This window comes from Gobius niger (genome assembly GCF_951799975.1).
Source record: "Gobius niger genome assembly, chromosome: 16".
NCBI lineage: Eukaryota > Metazoa > Chordata > Actinopteri > Gobiiformes > Gobiidae > Gobius > Gobius niger.
Window position 1 is genome coordinate 17,002,269 of NC_136867.1, and position 26,782 is coordinate 17,029,050.

Below are 26,782 nucleotides of genomic sequence, written 5' to 3' on the forward strand. Positions count from 1 at the left end.
CACCAGAACAAGGTCAAAACTCAGCACGTCTTCGGTGGAATAATGATGGAATTAGTCGGATATGGCCGCAACAGCGTTAGCACTTTCTCCTGTGGCTCATTATGGTGTTAAGAATAGCTGGCACTGATCTGCTCGATGTCAGAAGAGATGGCGATTTATGTCGAAGTAGTAAGAGGTCGCTCCACTGAAGTACAAAAGTAAACATGGTTAGGCTTCAAAGAATTATGAACCATTAAGAGTATTGTCTGTAGGGTTATTAGGAAGAATAGGTCAAGGGGAATATTCTATTTTCGCTCTTACACACTATCTCTACTACTATCCTCCACCAAACTCTTTGGTCTGAGGCATACAAATAAACTGAGCTCCATGAAGTTAAATGCGATGATTCGGTATTCTTGTCCTTGCACACTGTATCTCCCCAGGGACGTGGGAACAGATGTGTCCATATGCTGCTGTTGTTGTCGCTTGAAAGTCTTTACAATCAATTAATGTTGTTCTTGTTTACAAAAAAAAAAATTGGTTTGTTTTAACATAATGCCAAAAGAGGGGTCACCTGAGTTACAAAACTAAAACATTCAGGCCTGATCTCGTCTGTAAAACAACGCAGATAAGAAAATGGCTTTATCTCAACAGCCACTAATTGATTCAGCAGCAGTTCTTTAGGAGAAGATCTGAATTGAGGATTTCAGCCCTTCAAACAGATATGGTCATCCAAAAGTTACAAAAAGTCACTATTTTACTGTTGTACATTTCATAAAGAGAGTGGATTACTTCTTTCTTGACCCTTAACCGCTTGAAACACAAATTAAAATGTAATTAACACAGCCACATTTATTCCTCCAAGGACTAAAGCTCTCTGCAGCAAATACCCTTCGTGATGCAACCGATGGCAAAATCCCATTTATCTACAACAAAAATTTAAAATTCAATCCAAGCATTGTTTTGGGTGACCTTCCCACAGTGACTTGGCAGAAATCTTCAATACTTTCAGTGTCCCCAAGCAATGCAATTCAATGACAGAGAAAGCATTACAAACCCCATATTGTCATTTCAGTTGACAAAAATAGCCCGCGCATCTAATAGTCTTGGAGCTTATGGAGCATGTTTCCCTCTCATATCAGCAAAAGCTGTTATATTCTAAGGTGAAAGGTGACACTCCTTATCCCGTAGTGTTAATCCGATATAACCTCTAGTTTTCTGTATCGCAGCTGTCCCGCGGAGACTAACACCTCGCCTTGACAAGGACAAAGAAGCACGAAGACAGGGCTATGTTCTTTTCAAACTGCCTACAACGCCACGATAAGCCCAACTTTGAAAAGATGTGTGTTTCGTGACCTTGGTAAAATAATAAAAAATAAAAAAAACTGTAATGTGTTGCGGGCTTTAAGTTTGATATCAAGTGAGCATTTGTGGTTGTACACATGGGGAAAAGTGCTGATGCAACCAAGTATCTGGCTTTATGTTGAAAAACCACAGGCACTTAGTGTACATACATACACGGGCTGTGGGCGTGAAGCTGTGAAGAGAACTGCATCACGATTTAATAGTTAATACTGAGGTAGAGCATGTAAAGGCACCGACTTATGTATAATGTAGAAACATATAGGGAGCTGAGCCAGATGAGGTTAGAGTAAAGAAATCCATTTTTATTTTTTTTACCTTTAGGCCTATTTAAAGCCACGCTGCTTTGAGGAGAAGCTAGTCTTCACAGAAAAGATGCATGTTTTCCACAAACAGGCAAAATGAATGCTTGTCTTTTATTGTGTATTTGGTGAAATGAGACACGATATGGCTTTAACCAGCATTGTCCCACTGAGATTCAGAATGCAATTATTGTCTTTGGACGGTCTTCGCTTTTTACTTATCATTTGAATGCCGCACAACAAAAACGCAAGGGTTTAAAGATATCATGATGTAGACATTTTAAAGAAGAACTAAGTAACTTGTTTACCTTAATAAATCCTTTTCGTTGTCTCTCTGGGAGGTAATACAAGTGTTAATGGGATGATTGGGAGGTCTTTCATCCCCCCTAGTGTCTCTGGCCAGAAAACCACAATTGAAACTTCGCTGCCACCGGGTCAGGTCACCAACACACACTAATAGAATGATGGAGAAGACACAACAGGCTAGTGGGCAAAGCTAATGCGGGCTAGCACCACTTAAACAGTATTAACAGCCAAGTTAATACTTTGTCTTTTCTTTCAGCGTAGTACAACATGCTATGACACTTGCAGTGGCGCTTATGGCCTCTAGGGGCATGAGTTACTTAGTTCTGCTTTAAAGTTTAGAAACACAATAACACATAAGGAAATCTACAGAAGAACCACTTGATTGTTTTGGTAATATTGTGTTGGTAACCATGGATATGCACTATATCCGGGAGTTTCATGTTGTTATGATCTTCTGACACATGTTTATCTTGATGCATTTCTCACAGAAGACTAAAATAGGCCATATATATGAATAAATGAAATTGAAAAACGAGCTCATGATGTGAACATTTTTGAGTACAGCGTGAGCCACCAGAAGCCCCATAAACAATTTTACCAATCGCTGCTTCTACATGAGCACCTGCCATTTTACTTTGCTGTTCATTTTCCCCTTTTCTTCTTGTTAGTTCCAATATAATGATCCACTAAAGCTAGAGTTATTGTTTTTAACTTCTGAAACTGTGATGAGCTGGAGGAGACTATGGCGGGCTTTGATGGCGCCTTTCTTCTGATACTTGTTCAAGCTTCATTATCCACTGTGTACTTTAAGTGGAGCACATTATAGGCAGTGTATTAAATGGTGATGATGCTCCGCACTTTACATTTTAATCAAGCATCGTTTTGCATTCGGGGCTGTGTGTGATTGAAGGTCAGCCCCGTCTCTGCCTAACAGTGAGGCATCAGAGAGAGAGAGAGAGGGAGAGTGTGTAGCTTGTAATTAGGAGGTGCCGCTAAAGCTACATCGCAGAAAGCTATATGGTTCCAACAATGTCCTGCGCGGCCAACCCTTTTGAATAAATGGATAGAATACATTTAGAGTGTGTTAGGAATTGTGTACTTTAAGCCCACTTTTAGTTTTTTATATATGCACGGAGGCTGCTTGTCACTTGTCATCACTTACGCAACGAGGACAGACTGATTGATTGACAGCACAGCAAACTGTCGCTCTTTAAAACATCTTCTGTTGTTGTTGCAAGTTAAACCAAACAAAGATCTTTGATGGACAGTTTTGGTTTAGGGAACAGTGTGTTATGTGTCATTTTAGGGTTAGGGAGATTAGGGATTTTCTCCAATTATGCATATCCAAATCTCAAAGCGTATTGACAGGAGAGTTTATATGCCAGTGTGATACCTTATCTGAAAGACCTTCTAGTTTCTAAAAAATATGTGTGAGATCTGTGTGAGTGAAACACAACATTTGCCGTTCCTAACCCGAATCATAACCCCTAACCCTAAACCTAATCCAAATGTAAACTTTTACAGCCTGTGTAACGCCTCATTTGAAAGCTAACACCTACAAAACTCATCTAAATGGATCTTTTTTCTCGCATTGTCATCACTTTTTGGATATTTTTTCCCATCACTTTTTTTTTGTCATTTCTTCAACACATTTTCATCACTTTTTCATAAATTTTTGTCACGTTTTTGTCGCTCTTTTGTTGCTATTTTGGCACCTTTTTCAAGATCCTTTTAAATTTCGGTGAAGCCAAACTGGAGAAAATGTGCTCAGTTCAGGTTAACGGATCATAAACCAGGACAGAGGAACCTACAGCCTTCCCTACACCTGAAGAACTGAAGACAGTAGCCGCTACAGGGCACTTTATTACCGGAAAAAAAACAAATCGCAGTACGCAACGCAGCATGACGTTCCAATCAAAAACAAGCCCACTCATGCCTGTCCAAATATATACTTTAAAAACAAAACATGTTCAGTCTGAGTCATTCTTCATTGTGACGGTAACAGTGTTGACCTGTGCGTTGGGAGGCTCTGAGCTGAAATAATGTATTGCGGAGCTGGCGCGGCTGTGTTTGAATGCGCGGCTTTAAGATTGATGCTCCTCTTGTTCCACAGTAATCCATCCACCTGCCACCTCTGTTAGCGCCAACGCCCCGGGATGGACTGCAATCAGAGCACTGTAAGAAAAATCTAAAACGTTTTTGAAAAATATCACAAGCGGAGATGTCTTCAGTGTATCATTAACTCTCTGGACTCTTAAAAATGTCTTAGCACCTTGGAATTTATATTTTAAGTACATAAGAACTACTGTTGACACCTGTACGAATCCCAAAGCCTTCATAAACAAACCTACTACAAAACAAAAGTCTTGCCTTTTTGCCTCACCCCTCACTCCGTAATATCATCTGAAAAGGCCTGCGCTTTCTCTCTCATTCATAAAATATAACTCTTGCGTGGTAAACTTTTTCATTAGCACCTCATCACACATTGTTCAAACATTTATAAACCTTCATCAAACGGCTATCATCTCACGCCGTGGAGAAACACAGTGTGCGCATGTATCCGGCATTAGTCACTGTCAACACTGGATGTGATTAGACTCAAAGCTGCACTGTCATCGTTTCTTCATCTGAATATTTTAGGGATCTGTTCGCAATCTACAATTAGTCAATGTCTACAGTACTAATGTGTTCCGTAATAAGTCCGATGGATGTAACAAAATTGTTTTCAGATTCCTGTATTATTTTCCAATCAATTAAAGCAGAACTAAGTAACTCGTGCCCCTAGAGGCCAAAAGTGCCACTGCAGGTGTCGTAGCATGTTGCGGTTTTTTACTCAGTAATTGTCCGTGAGAGTAAATACTACACTGACAGAAAAGACAAAGGGAGAGAGGGATATTGTACATTCATTTACACAATGGAGATCATTTTTTTCACTCTAACTTGGCTGTAAATACTGTTAAAGTGGAGCTAGCCCGCAGTTAGCTTGGCCCATTAGCCTGTTAGCTTCGTGATTCTATTAGTTTGCATTGGGGCCTCCGACCTGTAGGCTGCAAAGTTGCAATCGTGGTTTTCTGGCCAGAGACACCAGACCCATTCATCTCATTAACACTTGTATTTCCCCCAGAGGGACTACGGAAATGATTTGTTAAGGTAAACAAGTTACTTTGTACTGCTTTAAACCCCATTCCTTACTTACAGCTCTCATCCTCTAAAGCTTTCCTCACATGATCACGATTATTCATGTGAATCAGTTACTTATATGCAGGTTTAGAGAACAGCATAAGAATAAATGACGGTAATTTAGACTCTTCTGTAGTGGCGATTGATTAAAAAAAAAAAATTAAAGCTCATCATAATTCACTTTGCCATTTTTAGTAGTACACAATGCACAAACTCAAGCTAAACGTGCGCCATGAAAACTCATTTCTATTTACAATAATAGTGGTTGAAGCCGCACCTCAGCAGCTGTTTGTATGTCAAACAGATAAACCTGCTCCAGATGTCACTCCTCCTCATCATTTCCATCTCGCTGTTGTTTTGTACTAAAGAACAAATCTCTCACGCTCGTCTGTCTTCTGTAGAAAATGAAAAAACTTTTCTGTTGTTTTGTTTTGTCTTACTTCTTCAATGTTTGCATAAGAATAAATCAACTTTAATATGGTTTGTCCATTATAAGCTTAAAGGCGCATTATGCAACTTTTTATGTGTGGGGGGAAAAAAGTTGATATTTGTGCGTACTGTATTGAACCTTTCAGTGAGCGGCTGTATGAGTGGTCAGCATGGCACCTTTACTTTCCATCACAGTGGTCTCTAGGACACTCCAGGATCAATTGTTTGGAAGGTTTTCACTGCTAACGGACCTTTTCACCAGAAACCCCACAAAACAAATGATCCTGGAGCATTGTAGAGACCACTGGGATGGAAAGTAAAGGCGCCATGCTGACCACTCATACAGCCGCTGGGTCACTACAAGGTCAAATACGCACAAATATCAACTTTTTCCACTTAAAAAGTTGCGTAATGCACCTTTAAAGCATTGGCTAGAGTTAGACTATGATTTTCCCCACAAGCATATCTGACACAATTAAGGTTTTACTCAAACAAACACACATACAAACAAACAAGCAAACAAAACCTAGTTTCCCGGGTTAGCATATTTGTATGTTTATAATTTATCTTAGTTACTTGAATTCTCTCTCCAGACTTTCCCTCATAAAACTGCCACTTCAATGGTGTTAAACTTTGACAAACACTACTGCCATTATCTCATGTAACTAAGGGGAAGGCGGGAGAAAGATTTTTTTTTTTTCATACTGCTTTTTCACGTCACCCTCTTCTCAAGGGACAATTTTTCATTCAACTCAGTGGCGGTGAGCTTCGTGGCCACAGCTGCCCCGGGGGAATACTGAGAGAAGCTGTGCACATCTGTGCCAGGAGACCTTCTGACCAGCACCAACCACTCACACACCTGGCATTCCCAACCCAGCACTATAGCCAGGCCCATTCCTGTTTGGTTTCAGAGGTTTCATAAGACGGTCTCTCTAATGATTCCACAAACTTGAAGACATCGTAACATTGCACATGACTAAATTGTAACGATTTTCCAAGGGATACGACCTAACAATATGGCAAACATTGTGACTCGTGAGTGGAATAAGTTTAGTCAACAAACTGACAAATCAAAGAAAATGAGTAAAAAAGAGTAAGTGAAAACAGCCCACATCAAATTGTGTCTTCATCATGAGCTTTGCTGTGAACAGAAGGAGCAGCACTGCCACAGCCAATAACATTAACGCGGGATTGTTTGTTTATAGTTCTTTTGGTGTGAGACCGCGACGAGCTCTGAGCCTGGAGCACGGTTAGATAACTCTGCATTAGACAGCACCGGAGTTTAGGGAGATGCCCACCAGCCTCTTTCACTTAACATTATCAACAGAAAGTACAACATGAGTAAACTCACAATGACGCTTTCTCACTCTCCGATGCAACAGTGTTTGAACACATTAAGGTGTATGGCTGCAAACGTACTCAGTCTGTATGATGGTAAAGAATACTATCATGTGTAGATAAACGTGTAGCAAAGGAGTCTGTATATATTTTTCAGATTGTGTTGACTTGTCTTTAGCGATGTACAAAACCTCGTCTCCCAAAATAGCGTCTTACAGTCTCCAAAGAAACATCAAACAGTCATTTTGCCGCCAATGTTTTCATTTGTCATTGAAACAGCCGTGACTTAAAAATAGCTTCGGCGCAGTGTTGAGGGGAAATGTCTTTACATAATAACAAGCACCTGGAGACTGTCAGTGATAGCGAGAGCCGGCGACTCCCACGACGCTCTTTCTAAGCAGGTGATGATGACTTTTCCTCAGATGCAATGATGTTATAATAAGGATTGAAACAGAACTGTGGGTTGATTGTTGTAATTTAAACCACGATTTTGCAGTTCGTATGTTTCTATAACACAGACGGACAGTTTTTGAAGACGGTAAGTGCCCGAGAAGAATAGGAAGACAAAGCACCTGCTATAGTCGAGAGCAGGGGTGTCCAAGCTTTTTGTACTGAGGGCCACGTACAGAAAAATATACAAACAACTGGGCCGCACTCAGTACTGTAGAGGTCAGCTATATGACTTCACCTCTATTGAATTAAAGCAAATTCAACAAAATGTTAACTATGCTTTTTAATTGAATATGCTAAAAGTAAAAAAAAACAACCTTCATCACAGCTTTCTATTAATGGATTTTCATTTATTTTTAACAAAAGAAAAAAAGGGAATCTACAGCGAAATAACACAATTATTATACACCAGCACAGACTGAGACGTATAGCTCACAGTAACTTAACATGAACCCCTTAAAAAAAAATATTGACATCAACTGACTGAATGTATTAGGGATTGTGATTTTTAACACATGAATACTGTGTTCATTACTGCAACAGTATCGTTGAAGATTAAACAGAAGATTAAACAGAAGAAATAATAATTTTCCCACTGTGGCTGAAATCTTCGGCCCTCATGTTCAATCTTGCGTTTCTTTTCCTTTGCCCTCTCTTGCTCGTCTTTTGGATTTTTTTCTTCGATTGCTCTGATTTGGCGGGCTCCAAGGCCTTGTTCAAGACAGCAGCGCCACCGAGCGTTAAGACTGAGAATTACGTGCAGTCAAGCGCTTGTTTCATATGTGGGACATATTGAATTATATATAAAAAAAAAAAAAAATCAATTATTTTTAGAATTTGGAGTGGGCCAATTAAAAGCATAGTTTAGACACCCCTGGTCTAGAAACCGTCCACCATGATTTCTTTAAGACTTTATATTTTAATGTAGCTGAATCATGATCAGCCATCTGCTGCCATTAAAACAGTCTGCAATAGTATAGTCACATATAGGTTTTTAATCTGGGGCATTGCCATGTCGTTAACATTTTCAGTAGCTTGTGAGGGTTTGCCCAAATCAGCTCAGAAGGTAAGCAATCGATGAGAGAACTTCTCTGTAGCTGTGAATGCTAATGAACTTCACTTCCATTGAACAGTATAAGACACACAAAACATTTATCTTTACCCTAAAGACGAAATATGCTGCAGTAGACATTTTTATTTAATCGTCAGGATGCACTATTTGCAAATTGAAGGTCTCCATTTGAGTTCGAAGAGGCAAGATCCAGGTAAACATGTTTTTCTTTTGGCACTTCTTTTTGTTGCGCCTCAGCACTTTGTCGCAAATTTTAAAACTAGTTAAGCATAGAAAAAAAATGCGTATTCCCAGCCTTAGTCACACCTTTTTGCCAAGTATTCTATAGTGTTACACGTGTAAAGAGTGTGAAACAACAATTGAAATGTATCTTTTTGCAAGTAGAAGTGACAGGACACACAGGGAATTAGTTTGATGATTTGTGCACAGTGACAACAAAGCGGTTCATGTTAGTGACGACGGGACCAAAGATAAAGTTCATAGGGTCAGAGGTTTTAGAAACAGCAGCAGTAAAAGAAGTAAAAGCTTGTTGTACCTTTCTGGAGGCTCATGTCGACCATTCGAGGCTCGGCCAGCTCCAGGAAGAAGCTCTTGTTTTTCTCATACTCTTCGTCGTCAATGATTTTCACGTGAATGTATTTGCTGTGGGTGAAAAGAAGAGAGAAGGGGGAACGGGAGGTGACAGAGGACACACAGAGAGAGAAAGGGGAAAAGCAAAGGTTAATTTGTGATGGACAGACACATGAAGCGCACTGTCAGTAAGGGATTAATCATCTGCATGGAGGAAGGTTAGAAGGAGAAAGTTCAAGCGCCACCAACACAGTCACAAAGGTCCGCAATGTTCCCTGTAGTTTGTTATTTTAAAGTGCGTGAATTACATGATTATTATAAAACATACCTAAAAGTACAACCAATGACTTAAGTTGATAGGGGTTAGAAAAGAAGCAAGCATTTTTTATTATTATTATTATGTAATTTTCTTGGTGCCAGACATTTTTTTCCATGTAGGCTTGATGCACCGTTCAAACTTTTTTGCTTCCGATACCGATACTGGGTTTTTGAGTATCGGCCAATATCCGATATTAAGCGATACCAAGAGACTTTCTTAAAAATCCTCTTTTCACCATTGTCCATAAAGTCTTATTTTATTTTATCAATGATCAATTACGGCTATCTATTAATAAACTGTAATGGAAAAACCATAGGCCTTCACTGTAGTCTTCACTGTAGACTCGGCCCTCGTGTTAGTTAGTTAATTTATTTTCTTCGGTCATTATGAACATTTAAATCACATGTCACATGTTTTCCAAAGATCTTAGACATTATACAATAAGAAACCACATACATTAAGAATTTAATCTAAATGATGCCTGACCGTGTGGCACGTAGTTCAGTCGTAGTCGCGCCCCGGCTAATAGCTCTATGCTAACGGCCTGTCAATCAAAGTCCAGCCCGCCTGGTCCCTATAATTGTCCCTACCCTAACCCAGCTTTGTCACAGGAGGATTATCTAGTTGTAGAAAGTTTAGGAAAATTAGGCACCAGGCTTTAAAATAGTTTTTAATGTGTCTAAAGTGCAATGCTTGCTTATGGAAGACTAGCTTGTACTGCCGCCCCTATATGGAGGTACTGCAGCAACATCGGCCCCGAGCGTCGTGGTCATAAAGCAGCGCAACCAGCGGCCATTGGGAAACACATAGCCTACATTACATACATTGATATGAATATGAACAACTCACATAAATGGATCTGATCATTACAACTTGTGCATAACTCTAATATGTTATTCTTATTAGGCGACTTTAGGTGATCGAATCATAGTGTCTGTCCAAGCCTTGATTAGTTGACGTTAGCATTAGCATACTGCCGCTAGATTTAGTGTGGGGATCAAAAATAAGTTAAACTAAAGTTAAACTAACTCGGCGATTGCATTTTCCAGGTCCTTCCCTTTAAAATGAGGTACAGCATGTTAATTTTCTAGATTTAGTCGGTGAACGTTTTTAAAGCGACGAGAGCCAAAACTGGATACCGGTGCATCCCTAGGTGGGGTATACATTATCATCTCCATGGTGTCTTCCGCTCCAAATAGCCAGAACTACATTGACCCTCCAATATAGTTGAGGCACTTTGTCATAACCAGAGGCACCTTCTCCAGATCTTGAGCTGTTCTCATATAAACAATAGGCTACTATGCATCTAATGTAAAAAGACAGTGAAGACATCTCTATTTTAGCATGTTTTTCTTTTTTGCCAGATGCCCCTCCCTCCCTTTATACCCTATTGCTCTGGGCCAACACATCCATTTCACATTGTACAGTATTATAAAGACAATATCCATCAAAATACAACGAAGGCTGTCCTGTCCAGTCCCCCTAATACATTTGAACTTGACACATTTAACGGTCGAGGGCTCTCATTGGCTGCCACTGGTGTCACTACAACAGTTATTTATCACAAAGCCTCAGACAAACAGAGCAGAAACACACGAATGGAGTGAGACAGTGCGGAGTCATCAATCAGCCCGTGAAACGCAACGTTCCGAGGCCAATAGGTGAGCGCGCCATAACTGAGAGAAACTATCGCCATCTGAATGGATTTTTACGCTCGATTTTTAGGGCAGAGAGGTAAATAAAAAGAGAGACAGCCTTCCCGAACCCTCAAAAGCAGACACATGGAGGGAGGAAGAAGGGCAAAAGTCAGTGTCAGGGTATTGGACAGGGCTGAGACAAACAGCTCTGAAAGTCAATACTGGATATGAGAAGACATACCAAATATAAGCTCCGCAGTATATTGTAGGTCCATCATTGTTTTGTATTCAGATATTAAATTTTAAGTAACCTGACTGGCCAGGTGGTATGTTATACAAAAGGTCAAAAGTGACTGCAATAAAATGTGCGTGAACATACTGTATAGGAGGAAGGAATTTATTTGTGTAGCGCCTTTCACAAAGCGCTGTACATGATACTATTTTACATTCACTCCATATACAGAGATGGTTACCTATGCATGGTGCCATGACTGACCTTTGGGACAGATTGTCAGAAGTGTGGCAGCACATATCTGCGCCAACGGACCCTCCAATCACCACCATTCACTCACACATTGTTTTTAGTGGTATGGGAAATCAGTGCACCTGGAGGAATCCTATACACCACACAAACTCCACACAGAAAGGCGCTATCCAGCCTGGAGATGAACCCAGGACCACCCAGTATGCCTTTAGGGATACGGCTTTTTACGGACAAAATAAACTACAATAATAGCTGAAATGCCATCTGTCAATTAAGAACATGCAAGATTGTCCTTTGTTCTTTTATAGATCTGACCTAAACTTTTATAAATTAACATAATAACACAATCTTCTGCATTTACGCAGTGAAGACGCCAGTGTTTTATGAGATGCTCCTATGTTTATATCCATTCAGAACACGCCCCGCAGCACTTAAGACAGTGTACAACATATCAGCAGAACAGGTCTTTAATGAAGTGAAATGTCTTCAGGGCCAGACAGCATCCCAGCCCGGTGCAGTGTGCCCCCGGCCCGCGGCGCTCCTCTCTGATCGCCGTTATCGATCTGTTTAAAGAGTTATTGACGAGTTCAGGGCAGTTAAGTGGTCCGTAGGAACCTGCATGTCTGCGTGTCATTCTGTGACTCTGACGCCGAGTGGAATAGCACTTTAGATCGACAAGATTTAAACTCACTTATGTGTGTGGGAACGTCGAGATTCGAGATCAATTCTGAAAAATAAAATATATAATACAACTGAATCCATGAAAACATGTAGTTAATCAAAAAAGGTCATTTGTAGACGTAACAGTTGCAGTCATTTTGCCCCAGCTTGATTCATCATGTATTCCAATAATGCAGAAATATTGGTAATTCTTAAGCTGTCATCTGGCCTTGTTTTGAGGAAGGACACTACAGCAAAAAAAGACGTACTACTGCTTCATAATCTCCATCCATTTTACCTGATGTTCTTTAGCCTGTCCCCGCCTGCAATACCCACACTCGTATTCTCCGCTTCATAGGATTTGAATTGGACTAGTATAAATCTGCATGTCCCGCTGCAATCCCTGGGAATAATAATAACAACCACAGAATATCCGACAGTGCAGCAGACGAGACATGACACTCTTGCATCCGCTTTTTAAAGGCCCCAAAAAGGCTTTCGCTACAAGCTGCCGACAAGTCAACAATTGTCGACGGCGGCGCAGCTAGCCCTGAAATAAGGATGACACACTTTATTATGGACCTGACATCTCACGGGAAGACGCTTTTCCTCTTCATCCGAGCAAGAAGGCACATATTTCAGCATGTTATTCGGGGAGAGACAGGGAATTTTTTGGCAAAGCACTGGGTCCTAATAAGATAAATGGCACGGCTATGCATAATGGATACAAACTCATGTATCATGCATTCAGGCGGAAAAAAAAATACAACCTGCAGCTTTTTGCGTGGCTCGTGTCAGTCAAAGCAATCTTGCTGCTTTTTACCGGCTGATAACTTAAGACAAAAACTGCAGAAGGAGGAAAAAGAAGAGATTTCCAAGAGTTGATTGAGTTGAGGATGTTTTACTTCTATCTTCAGAAGCACTGAGGCAAAGAATCCTCTACTCAATCAACCAGTCAATGTCATTGGAGAATCTCTACCACCACAATGGAAGATGTTTTGGATGACTGAGAGCATAAGCAAACAACAATAAAAAAGCTGTGTTAATGTACAAAAGATAAAAGTTGTGGCGAGCAAACCATTATCAAGGTAGAGGTCCTTTTTTTGCAATGGTATGCATGCCTTTCAGTTATGTGACTTTTGTTGTTATGGTGGCCATTTTGAATACTCAAGTAGAATTATGCAGTAGTACAAAATGTAACAATATCTCTACTCAGGATGACCGAAGTAGAATTATGCAGTACTACAACATGCAACAGTATCATTACTCAGAATGAAAATGAAAGACAACTGATTGACAGTGGCATTTTAATGTTATCGTATTGATTGCTCAAGAAGATGGAGGAGGAGTGAAACACAGCCCCAGAGAGCGCAAGTTTATAAGAAGAAACCAGTGAGTCAGTGTTTAAGCTGCTGTTAGCATTTAGCTTCAACATCTCAGCTCTGACCTCTCCAAGAGAAAGCCCTGAACCACACTCCAAACCTTGGATACAACAGGTGACAGAGGTCAGAGCTGAGCTGCAGTATTTCCTCAGTGTTCATAGATGCGAGCCACACATGTGGTTATTGTGTTGAAGCCATTGACTGTTGATTGATGACAGTTGCTAACCCGTAGCATGCTAACGTCTTGAGCAGCTGAAACACTGACAAACTGTAAAAATCACAGTTTCCTCTTTGATGGGTTAATTTAGTCTGAAAAGTGAAGCAGATCTTTAGTAAATCCTGCTGTAGCTCGACGGACAGCGCTGCTACGTCTGTAGCACGCTGGTTATATCACATAAATGTGCACTCTCTGGGGCATTGTTTTTTCTCCTATCTTCTTGAGCAATGATTACGAGTACATAAAAATGCCACTGTCAATCAGTTGTCTTTCATTTTCATCCTGAGTAATAATACTGTTGCATGTTGTAGTACTGCATAATTCTACTTTGGTGTTCGAAATGGCAGCCAGAACTATGTGTGATGTCATTAGAAACGCATGGAACAATGCACAAACACATGTCTCTACTTTAGCAATATATGCTATTTTCAACTCCAAAAGCTGTTCTTGTTGTGGAATGTTTTTGTAATGTATAGCGGAGAAGCTTTTGAGACACCCTGGTATAAACTTGCCAAGAAAATTAAGACCTAAAAAAAATGGTGGTGAAAAGTTTTATATTGTTTCAGCTTCAATAAAAAGATCATTCCCTGCAGAACTAGACTTTGAGTCCAGACAGGCACTTCTCCCGTAACCAGCCTTGGCAGCAGTTCACACTCGTTCTAAAACATTTTCACACCATACTACGCAACACTATGAACCCTGTGTCTCGAGTGATTTAGAATACTTAAACCAGTGTAGACCTAAACATTTCTTTTGTTGTGTGGTTGGACGTGTTTAGCTGTATCGCTGGAGGGAGTCCATGCTATCTGTATTGTGTTTGCGCTCTCGCTCTCCCTCTCTCTGTCTGCACTTCCCACCGGCAGGGCTTTCCTCAGATTGCCAGGCGAGATGTCTGCAGTGCCGCTGAATGGAAACGCAGCTCGTGTTTAATCAGCACAGAGAACAGAGAGGAGAGGGAGAGATGCACTGGAGTCGGCTGGACGAGTGCAGACCGGCTCAATGCTGCAGTTTGGGCAGATAGAGATGGAGGTTACACAATAGGCCTGTGTATGTACGTGCTGTATATGCGTGTTACAGTGTTGTCAAGTCAAAACACGGTGAACACTTCCCAAATTTTCTACGAGGGAACAATTGTTATCAGATGAATTCATTTATATTAGATTTGTATTTGAGGAATGATTTGTACTTGTGCTGTGCATCTAATTTCAAAGCCTTTTTTGTTGATGGTGAACTCGCAGGCTCGTTGTTGCTTGTAGTACTGGGACAGTAAAGCTCAGTTTTGCTCCATTAAAGGAAAAGGCCACCGTTTTTACATTCTGAGATATGTTCTTACCTGAGCTTAGACGAGTTGATGCATAACTGTCTGGTCTTTGTGCATGCGCTCAGTCATGCAAATGTTGCTAGCATCTAGCCTCTCCCAGCAAAGGCATAGCTCCAAACTGGGATGAGGTTAGAAGGTACCAAGCTGTTCCATGTTTTCCCTATTTAAATACAGTTACGTGAGCCTTTACACGATCCAAGTCTAGCTACACAAAATTAAACATGTCGATATTCAAAGCGGATAAAAAGGGGCACTATGTTGTGAGGCGTAATAACACCTGGAGTACTTTGATGATACAGACGTCAAAGTTTGGGGCTATACCTTTGCTGGGAGAGGCTAAATTCTAACAACATTTGCGTGACTGAGCGCACAAAGACCAGACAGGTTTGAATCAACTCGTCTAAGTTCGGGTAAGAACATATCTCAGTATGGAAAACTGTGGCCCATTACTTTAAAATGGCGAAACATATTTACAAGCTCGTCCCTGTGAAAAATTGGGATGACAGAAATGCGTTTGCAAGGTTAGGAATGAGTTTGGACCAGCAATTTTAACTTTACTCGCTGCCTCATTCATTGTTTGTAAAAGGTATACTGGACATTTTAAATCTAGAACAAGGTAAATGCAATGTCAATATTGGGTGAAAGCTTTGTTAACTTTGTGTACAGTGTGATAATGTAGATTTTATTAAAGTATGGTTATATTTGTTGCATGTAGTAATGGTATTATACTGCGGCCAAATATAGTTATAGTGTCACTATGCTTTGGCACGCTACAGGCCTTACTTTACCACATTCTGTGATGTGCTATGGTTAAATACGCCCTCAAGTAAAACACTATTTTTTCATCCTTAGAATCAGAACATAGACTTTAGGCTCTGGGTTTCCCATGTGTTTGCATGTACTCCCCGCGTCCGTGTGGGTTTCCTGCATTGTCCTCCAGTTTACTCCATCAATCCACTATAAAACGTGCACTTTGGGAAAATGCTTCAGCTGTGCAATCCTGTCACCCACTGCACTGAAGGATGAGTCAGATGCAGGGGGCACATTTGCCACTGGTGACAATAAGGTACACTATACTTTCAGTAGAATGTGGCCAGTCACATCATTTGATCGACACTTGTCCAAAAAAACAAACAAACCCACTGTTGGAGTCGACCAGCCAGTCTTGGAAATGAAAGCACAACTTTACATTCGGCTCTGTGTCCAAAAAAATACAATGTTCTTTTCCGCAGACATCCCGTTCATTCCTCATAGCGCTCAACACCAACAGCTGCTGCGGTAAAAGCCCGGAGCTCTGAGACATACGGCCCAGCAAACCCAGGTCATCTGCTTCCCTCAAATCCACCAGCGGATTAACTTAATACAATATGCCAACATTCAAAACATGTTTCCATTAATGTCCAATTAGACCTGGATTGCTGCCAAAACGGTGCTTAGGACAGAGGAAGTCAATAAATAGCTAATTAGTTAACAGTAATGAATCACAGATAAGCAAGACGACGCTCATTAGGCTGCGTCATATGGACAGTTTGGGAATAAAACTGTGCAACTATGGGCCTCAGATGGGCTACATACAGTTAATTGCAATCACAATCGCAATTGATGATCGTCATAAAGCGAATAGCAAAGACTGCAGTTATCTAGGTATTATCGGCTCAGAAATTTCGCAGCCTTATAACATGGACAATTTAGATACACTTTCATTCTATGCGTATGTTTTGAATGGCGCTTGATGAGACATAAAGAACATCAAAAATCACCGGGATATCTCATCATCAATCTCCTCCCCAGTGAGAGAAAACACTTCCACTTTAGCTGCTTTCGTCGTCACGAAAGAAACGGTCCCTAAATGACACTGACGATGTTTTAATTAGTGCCTCGTTCATGGTGAAAGTGTTGATCGCGTCAGAGCTCACAGATAAACAGAGAAGTTACCTCTTTATAATTATGGAGGAATGTTTTCAGAGCCACTGACAACACCGAGTTCCCCTGAGGATTCAGTAGTTTGTCAGGTAATGATTTATTCCTGAATGAAATATGGCTTGTAGATTTCCTGTGATGGGGAGATTGGATGGAAAAGTGGAAAATAGATTAGATTGTATACAAGAAAGGACTTTTCATCAAAATATCAATGGGAAAAAGGCAAGAGAGAGTCCATGGGTAAGGTTTCTATAGATGATCAAATGGTTACTGCACTGATTAGGACTGAATGAGTTTGAAGTGATTGTGATAAGATGTGCATATTGTTTGATTGAGATTGCTTTATGTGTAAGAAAACCGAAAAGTAAACGCCTAAACTTTACTTATTCATCTTTTTCCGCCTCGGCCACTTTTGCCTCTTTTTCCCTCATCTCTGCACTTCCGTTGCCTTGACACTTCCGGTGGATGTTTATTCAAAGAACAGAGAACAAGGGAAAATGTTTCTAATGCTTCTAAAATCTGATGTTTGGCAGATTGTGCGAGACTCACAGTTAAGCCACACATGCCTTCTATTGTTCTGGCTAGTGGAGAATTAAAAAAAAAGACATGGCGGCGACCATGCAAACCTCTGGAATAAGGTGAATTGTGTCCATTCAAAATGACATTAATATAAAATTAACTCCAGTTTGGCATTACTCAAATCTAAAAGCTTCACGACTGGTGCTTACGTTAGAAAACTAAGACCTACAGAACTGATAGAAACTTTTTTTCGCTGCATTTCTGTCACATTTTTGTCGTGTCTTCACAGTTTTCTTTGCAATGTTTTCGACGGTTTTTGTTTCTTTTTCACTGTTTTTTTATTGCTTTTTTGTCGTGTTTTGGTTGGAAAATTGTGTCACTTTTTTAAGGTATTTTTCCACATTCTTTGTTACTTTTTCATTGCTTTTGTCGTTGCTTTTGCGTCACTTTTGTGTTGCTTTTTCATCCGTTTTCAGCCGTGTCTTTGTCGCTTTTCTATCATTGCTGCTTTTCCAGTGTGTTTTCATCTCTATTTTGACGCTTTATTCAAGAAGCTTTGAGATTTGGGTGAAGCCAAACCAGTTCAGGTGGGGGTTAAGAGGTTAAACATTTAGTGGTAGAACAGCCGTAATCACGCTTCAGCCGCAGAAGAAACACAAGCTAAAAGAAACACAGGCTTCAAATCATCATTATGGACCATATGGAGCCGGCCTCGCACAGAGCCACCTGTAGAGGCCACACACCGCCAACATTAAACAAAATCTGCATTTGTTGTCAACATACGCAATCAATTATTCATCTGTCTCCCCCCACAGCTGGCCACCACAAATCGCTACCATCATAACACCTGCTGTGCACCAACGGAAATCAGTGTTTACAGGGACGAGAGTGTAGGAATGATCGAGCAAAGTCATAAACATGTAGGTAACAGCGTTGGACGGGTCAGGGGTTTGGTTGCAGCTCTCAGGAGGCAATGCCGGCTCCAAACATTTGCTAAAAGCCTTACCTGTTACTTCACCTCATGCTTTACGTCTTAAAACTTCTACCACCACCACAGTATTTTGTACCCATTTGTAGTACTTCTTCCATCCCCGTTGTTCTGGCTAGTATACCAAAAGAGGAAATGTGGAATCTCAGCCCTCCTCTAACGTGTTACTCCTACATCACTTCTCGCAGTTATATTATTTAACTTTTGGAGCAAAACAGATCCAGAGGAGACCAAAGCGTGGAAGTGTTTCGGCAGGATCTGAGGGAGGAGGAGGAATAAAGTCCGTTTGAACCACAGTTTGTTTTGTTTGGCTCGAGAACAGAGGGATAGGAGAGAGACACAGAGACACATGGTTCATCTGAGTATACTATGCTGAATATTTTTTTTTTTTTTTTTGGAAGGCGCAGCCAGACAGAAAGACTTTGCAGTGATAACACTAGCAAAATGAGCTAGTCTTAGTAAACAGATTCTTATTTGTTGGCTTCGACCCGTTTGTAGCTTAGCAACCGGTGTTAATACGGATTGCATGGGTGTGAATAAACTTTTTTGTTTTGTTTCAGTCATTTATACTTTTACAGCAAGTTTCATGACTTCTTGAGTCGAGCCTTCCTTAACTCTTCAAACGGACACCATCCCTGCAAACCATCCTTAAATTTCCTGAACTAAGTTGTCCTGTTTTCAAGAAAAGTTGACACAGTCCAACTTTATTTGATAAATGAATCTCTCCTCCCTCCTCAATCTGTTTGGAGTGATCTTTTGCCTTGTCATCTCTTACATAAGACTACACTTAACTACAAGGGAGACACATGTGGACCAGCCCGAGGAGTTTTTCAGAGAGAGTGTGTTACTTCTGCTTCAGTACACAGCAATAAGGTCCACTGCAAGCATCCAACGGCTTGAAAAGATGATTTTTGCATTGGCAAACAACTCTAAAGTAATGACAATTGTTCTCAATATGGATTTGGGAAACTAGAGGCACCTGCCCAGACACAGGGAGCAAAAGCAAACTCAACGCCAAACCTGGTCCGGTGTTCACACCTGAGACCTTCGTGCTGTTTTTATATTTCATATTCAACCATCTATGGTACCACATTGTTCACCATAGTCAAGCCAGATCACCTTTTCTTCTTCTTCAAAAAAAAAACTAGAGCCAGTAAAACTGCGCTCACAGAGGCCCGCGGAAGAGAAAAACCCCAGTGGCTCATGGGAAATCAGCGCCTTAATTAAGCAGGCCTGGATTCTGTCACCAAGCGTGGGATTACGAGCCCCGCTCATTATAGTCCTGATTATTGCTTTTCCTCAGCAATCACAGAAAAGGCCTGTAAACATATTCGTCAGTGGTTTCTGTAATTTTAACACTAACTTAGTATCGCCTTTAATATTCCACCGAGGTCAACGTCTGCATTTATTTCGTTTCACATCGGACTGTCTACGAGCAGCATGTTAGTACATTTTCTTTGCTGTGCGGACATTACATTATGTGCTACGATCCAACATCTCTGAGAAATTGATTTAAGGATGTGATACATTGTAGCTCATAAAAACCAGCAAATAATACAATTGTGTCACCCACCATCCAGAGGGTCATGAGTTCAAATTTCATGAATGCACTGGATGGCATTGTATTGTAAGCTTCTGCGATGTCAAAAGATCCAGTGTTGCAATAATTCTTCACCTTGTATTGATGATGGGAGAGTGTGACCACTGCATCCTCTCCAGCACATCCCAAAGATTCTCAATGGAGTTAAGATCTGAACTGATGCTCCCTGAACTACTCTTTCACAATGTGAGCCTGATGCATCCTGGATTTGCCATCTTGGACTATGCCCATGCCATCAGGGAAGAAGAAATCCATTGATGGAATAAACCCTTGTCATTCAGGATGTTCAGGTCATCAGCTGATCTCATTCTTTGGGTACATAGTGTTGCTGAACCTTGACCGGATCAACTGCAGCGAACCCAGTCGAGATGGTTGAATTCCCTCTACTACCCTACTCTGTGCATCTCCAAACAGGCCCTCATAAAAGCGTGTTTCATTATTTACCAACCGAGGAGCATTTAGTTCTGTGTTTATGCTCCGTGTGTCTCAAAGATGAATCAATAAACAGTTAGTCCTTGTTTGCAGAAGCCGCTCAGTCAAATCATGGACAGATGGTGATTTAGCCATGATAGTAATGAAGGAACAACGTGATTCATTTGTGACACTGGTGTTGTCTTAACGAACGCCGAACCTCCACTCCGCCGCCTCTCAGACTATGAGACCGATTACTATCAAAGTGAGGGTCTGTCGGAGTAATGCCGTTCTGGTTAATTACACGGTGAGATGATGTTTTTCCCATTTAGATATCTTTCATGTGTTACGCTTGATTTGAGCTGTGTTATTTCAGTGTGAACCAGCTGCTGCTGCAAGAAAAAGCTTTTGCACTACATTTTGTGCCAAGGAAATGCAATTCCAGGCTCTGCCAGATCTATTATGTTCTTTCATTATCACAAATGCTTCACCCAAGACAGCATCATGTATATTTATTTTAAAAACATGCTGGCACTCTTGTCTCACAGCAAGAAGATCATGGACAGATGTAGCTTTCCCTTCCCCCATACCTCCAAAAAGTGGCTTCAGGTTGGCCAATGGCATTTCAGGAATATATCTGTTTTTTTTCTGAATATGTATGACACATAAAGCACTTATTAAAATTGTAAATGATAATTAAATAATCTGTAATATTGGTGGTAATGCTTTTCTGCTTTACTGAAAACTATGTGTGAAAAAGGCTTCAAATTCACCTAGAGGCCAGCAGTCACTTTACCCACACGTCCCCATTAAAATCTCCCCTCTGTGACATGGCTCGGCTGCCTGCATGTCTCTGGTCTAACTCCGCTCTCCCCTGCCTGTGATTGGCTGCTCGTTGTCATGGATACAAACCTCGTCTCGTCTCCGAATGCGACATATGACACTGACACTGGCGTTTTCTCTGTGAAATCGTCAACCTTTTAGCTTTGTGCTGGTGTGGCTGCGCTGAGCTGAGCAGCACAATGAGGGACTAACAGGTGTGCGAGGGGCTGCTGACACACCGTCTGCACTGCTCCGCTGTCCGTGTGTGTGTGCGTGTGTGTGTGTGTGTGTGTTTGTGTGTGTGTGTGTGTGTGTGTGTGTGTGTGTGTGGCCGGACAGGTCTCAGTGCATTTACTTTAAGCTAAACTGTTTGTACGATGCACTCTTATGAAGGCATGTAAACTTGGGTTGCCTGATCAAGGACACAAGAGCAAGGGTTTTACCATGTGAATATGCCATTTAAAAGCAAAAAAACAGTCAGAGTTTATCATTCCTCAAAATGGGGGTTCTGTTCTCATGAAGAGTGGGTCAAAAGTAAACTTCCTGATCAAAACAAATTCACCACCTGGATGTAACTAACTGTTATGATCTGGGGTTATGATCAAGGTTCAGTAAAAGTACTGTATGTGCCCAAAGAAATGAGATAAGCTGACGGCCTGAACATCCTGAATAACCAGGTTATTCCATCAGCAGATTTCTTCTTCCCTGATGGCATGGGCATATTCCAAGATGACAATACCAGGATTCATTGGGCTCACATTGTAAAGGAGTGGTTCAGGGACCATGAGACATCATTTTTACATATGGTTTGGCCATAAAAGAGTCCAGATCTTCACTCCATTGGGACTCTCTGGTATCTGCTGGAGAACGCAGTGGTCACACAGGCCCACCACCAATACTAGAACTTTTTTTTTGGTCATTGAGAGACACAAGTTTTGATTACAGACATCCAAGCTTACAGCATGTCTGATTTTGCCTTTTAGAAAGTGTATATAAATTATACTTTGAGTTACAAATATTAAAGTAGTACTAAGTAACTCATGCCCCTAGAGGCCATAAGCGCCACTGCAGGTGTCTTAGCATGTTGCGTTTTTTTTACTCATTAATTGTCCGTGTGAGTAAATATTAAGCTGACAGAAAAGACAAAGGGAGAGAGGGATATTGTACATCCAATTACACAATGGAGATAATTTTTTTTCATTCAAATTTGTCTGTAAATACTGTCTCTTTTCACGAATGAGAGTCATTCAAAAGTTTCAATTTGGTCATGAACGTCACATAATACATTACAATAAGCGCTGTCTGATCAAAGGTGGCTATTGCTCTTACTCAGTGCCGCAACCAAGGTGCTAAGTTATTTGTACAACTGTCCTCACAATAAGTAACGTTGATTTGGAACATGTTTAATGTGACTATCCGTGAACATTTCTCCTTACGTACAACATGAAAGACTGGGTCCTATAGTGAGATCCAGGCAAAAAGGTCTATGATCATTTGTTTTTCTATGTAACTTTCTGTGAACCTATAAAAATTGTCAGTATCATTATCGTGCCTCATATTGCCATAGTGCTCTCTGTATTTAATAAAAGGCTGAAAATCAAGACGACGAGAGCTTACTATCCCACTTATTTGTAAGAAAAAAAGACAAAGACTTAGCTGATGGCTTAATCTATAACGTACATGCTACGAAATTAACTCTGGCAGCTGGTCTATAGTGTCCTGTCTCATCACTTAGCTGGTCCTCTTTTGTCCCAAACGCTGTGTAACTCCAGAGACAACCCCAAATTTGCATCCATTGTCCTACAACTGTTCCCCTCTGATTTCCGCAGCTGGGACGTCCCATTCACTGCGAAGATGGATCGCTCTGCCCAATGCAAGGGGACTCTCCAAATTCTAATACAGTCCCTGCTGTTCACGAACGCAAGCCAGGAAGGAAGTGGCGTTTGGGTAAGGGCTTTGTTTATCAAGTTGATTTGAAATTTGACTCCATTCCTCTTTACACTGTGAACATTAAATAAAGTAAGATACAAGTACGCACATCAAAAGGGTTGTTCTTGCTATTACGGTAAAATGATGTTCTTTACTGAATAACCCAACAGAAAACTCAAGCAGTCCCAAAGGCTTGAATACAAGAGGCTATTTTGATCCAAACCCCAATTCCCATCATGCAACCACTGCAACACAGTGTCCATAACAAAAACATGCTGACTGCCGTTTGCTGCGGGGGGAGCGAGACAAAGGCAGGAGAGGACACTCAAAGGTACAACTCCGACCCTGCGCGTTCTCCAAGCCAGGAGCGAAGCGGCTGTGGGAGAGGGAGGGCGGCGGTGTACAAGTGAGCGATATTTTTTCGGATGTCTGGATTGGAGCCCAAAGGTCCCCTCCTCTACAAGGACACAGTGCAATGAAACACTCCGAGATGAAGTGCGTGATACGGGGCGACAAGCAAGGCAGACCGGGGGATCTCAGACGGGAAGGAGCGGAGGATAATGCCCCGAACACAAGCAGCTATTCTGGGCATGACAGCTCCGAGAGTGGGCCCAGCCTGGAGCCAAACGACAAACAGCATCAGAAATGAATGAGCCGGAGAACTACCACTCATGCCATTAATTCAATATAGGCTTTCATATTCAAATTTTAGAGAAAACCCACAGAGAGAGGGTGTATGGGTTTAAATAAGATAATAGTATAGCTCCTTATCTTAGCATCAACAAAAGAGTTTAACGTTGTATCACTACTTTCTGCTTGAGGGTTATTTTTTTTAAGTATAAATACTCTTAGCTGAGTAAAGAAGATAAAGTTCCCCCAAGAAGAGACCTGCAGGCCCGGTTTGAATTGTGAGGCCGACCTTCTGTGGACCCACCACCTGCAGGAGGAGCCACAGGGGCTGGTGCAATGTGATTTGGGCAGTTCCAACAAGTGGAAGAAAATGAATCGATGGGTGGAAATTAAGAATGTTATTGGGGGACAAAACACAAATTTAGTTCTGTTTTAACATTTTCCAAAATTGTTCAATATTATGCAGAAAATCAATGTGAGCGAAGTAACCATATATAGTTCATTGCCCTTTAAGTGGTAAAAAATGAGGCAAAAAAGTTTTAATGGAAAGTCCATTACAGTAACAAACTTTTGGAGTCTGCATCCGTTTCCTCGTCGGCTTCAGCAGCTAATAGTGTTTTTCACGATCTATGTTTCTTACACAATTTTTGACTCTCACCACTGACTGATGACAATACAGTTACAGTCCTTGAGTGTTATTGGACTGAGTTATGCTATTCTATGTTCAAGAAAACAGTGCTTTTGCTTGACTTTTCTTCTATTCTTCGTGTTGGAGAAGACGATGGAGACATGTGGTTATCCAGTTCATTGGTGAATGTGGTTGATGTGAGCGCTCTCAGAGAAAGTGCCAGTCCGTGGGGAGAGGGGAGGAAGACAGAAATAGCAGCAGTGAGAGCAGGAGGAGCGGGAGCGGCTGGTGCTGCAGGTGTCAGGTTTAACATAGACACTTGTTCTGGGGAAATGTTCCTCGTGGAAGCCCTTCAGTTTGCTCTGTCTGTCCAATGTCAAGTCCCTATCCCTATAAAGCCAGTGCAGCTTTGGAGCAAAAGCAGTTTTATACATTGCATGGTTCAAACTTTATTTGTAGATTACAGATAAACTATATGTGTGTCTGTGTGGTTTTATTTTTGTTTATTTGGTTGAGAATGTATGTTAATGAACACACATGAGACTCGTGCCTATGCTACACCATACTGTAGCCATGGGCTGATTTGTATCCACCGTCCCACAGTCATGCACACAACGATCTCATTCATCCTGGCCTATAGCTTTTAGCGGTGGGGAAACTCCACACAGAAAGGCCAACTTAGGAACGCACCGAGAGGCAAAGGCAGCACTGAAGGCCGCTCTACCCTGGTCTGGTGCTCATATTATGAAAGGATTGTTTTCATTTTGCATCTGTAATTTCAATTTCAATTCTAAACTTTAACAAAATGGCCTTTATCACTTGGGTTGTACGTCAAATAAAGAGAAAATCTCAGCACAAAGTGATCCAAATTTTGACTTAACAAGTTCAGTGTCAGCACTTCCCACAGAATTGTCTAGGTTTTGTCTAGGCAGATCTATTTTCCATGAAAAATGTATTCATTGTAGGGTGATACAGGTCATCAGAGGAGAACAGAGGGTCTAAAAACTATTATGGCCGATGGTTTGGGTTTGGCTGACACATGGCAACCCTTTTAGGAGCTTTTCATTAAGCCACTCCTCCAGCTACAGGTGTCATGGCAACCACACAATCACTGTCGTTTCACCTGCAGGTTTTCAAAGTAATTGGTTCACCTTTAAACTAAGATAAACACAGCTTTATACATCAAGCAGAGCCCACAAGCTATTTTGGTAGTTACAGTGCGTTTGTGGCTGAAGGCGTGATAATTATAGCTAAATGAGCAGAAATGATGTTCAACATCATGGCAACTTCAGAGTATCTTCACCATCCTTGTCTTGACATATCACTAAAGTCATGGCTTGGTTAGAAAATCTCCAAACATGCTCTATTCGGCCTAAAGGTGCATGAAAGTGTGGCATGCTGAGGCAGTCATGTGTAGTAGTGAAAACGTAAAGGTCATGGAAGTGTCTGGAGATGCCACGTGTGATGGATAATTAATTCCTGTCAAAAAAACAAACTCGTAACAAAATCTGCAGGGAGAAGCGTGCAGCGTGTATAGCGCGTGAACATGCTTGACATTTTGGTTGAGCCGGCACCACACGACACATACACAAAGAAGCCTGTATTGAGTTGATGATGTCAAAAAGCAGGATATACTATAGATACAATAAGAAACTAGGTATTGAAGACATTTTTTACTTTTTCTGAGGAGAGACACGCCCACTCACAGGTGTCTTTTTGAATGTCATGCTGTATTGCTTTAACTTCACAAATTCACCTGTGTAGGAAAGTCTTTGAGTAGTGGGAGGACTGTAGGCCTACCAACGTACAGGGCTAACCGCTCTGCCACCCCTAAACGCTACCTCAAAAGACTAACCAAGATCAAACCCTAGAGTAATCTGACTGCCACCACACTTGCCTTCAAACTGTGTGCTTTTGACCCTGTTTGTCACATCGGCCTGCGCCTTACTCCTCTCCTCGTCCAAAGTCCGGGACATCTGAGCAGCCCGCAGCGCTCGCTTCACACATTAAGCAGAATTTTCCTCCGTGTTACTACCACAACATGGCACATTCGCGGACAGGCAGCAGAGGAAGGGAGGAATAAAGACGAATGCTCAGTGAGCCTCTAATCAAGCAAACTAAAGCAACATTTATGGCTTTGAGTGTGCGTTCGTGTAAATGTATACGCTTGAGTGATGTCCGACTGTGCACTGACAGTGGCCTGTTACAGTGAGGGGAGCAGACGGGGAGGAGGGCGGCGGGAAATGGGATCAAAATGAGTCAATGTCACAAGATGGCTTCTGTTTATCTGTGTGCATAAATCAAGCTCTCGCTGCATATTGTAATGC

General features: G+C 41.3%; 1 protein-coding gene across 1 annotated transcript in view; it reads right to left on the reverse strand.

Annotated features, from left to right (window-relative positions):
* slc8a3 (solute carrier family 8 member 3) overlaps positions 1-26,782 on the reverse strand; it is a 118,753-nt gene that overhangs the window by 24,572 nt on the left and 67,399 nt on the right. Inside the window, exon 3 of the mRNA XM_079573633.1 lies at positions 8,954-9,060. Within this exon, the coding sequence (XP_079429759.1) occupies positions 8,954-9,060 (107 nt within the window). The remainder of the gene's footprint in view (positions 1-8,953; positions 9,061-26,782) is intronic.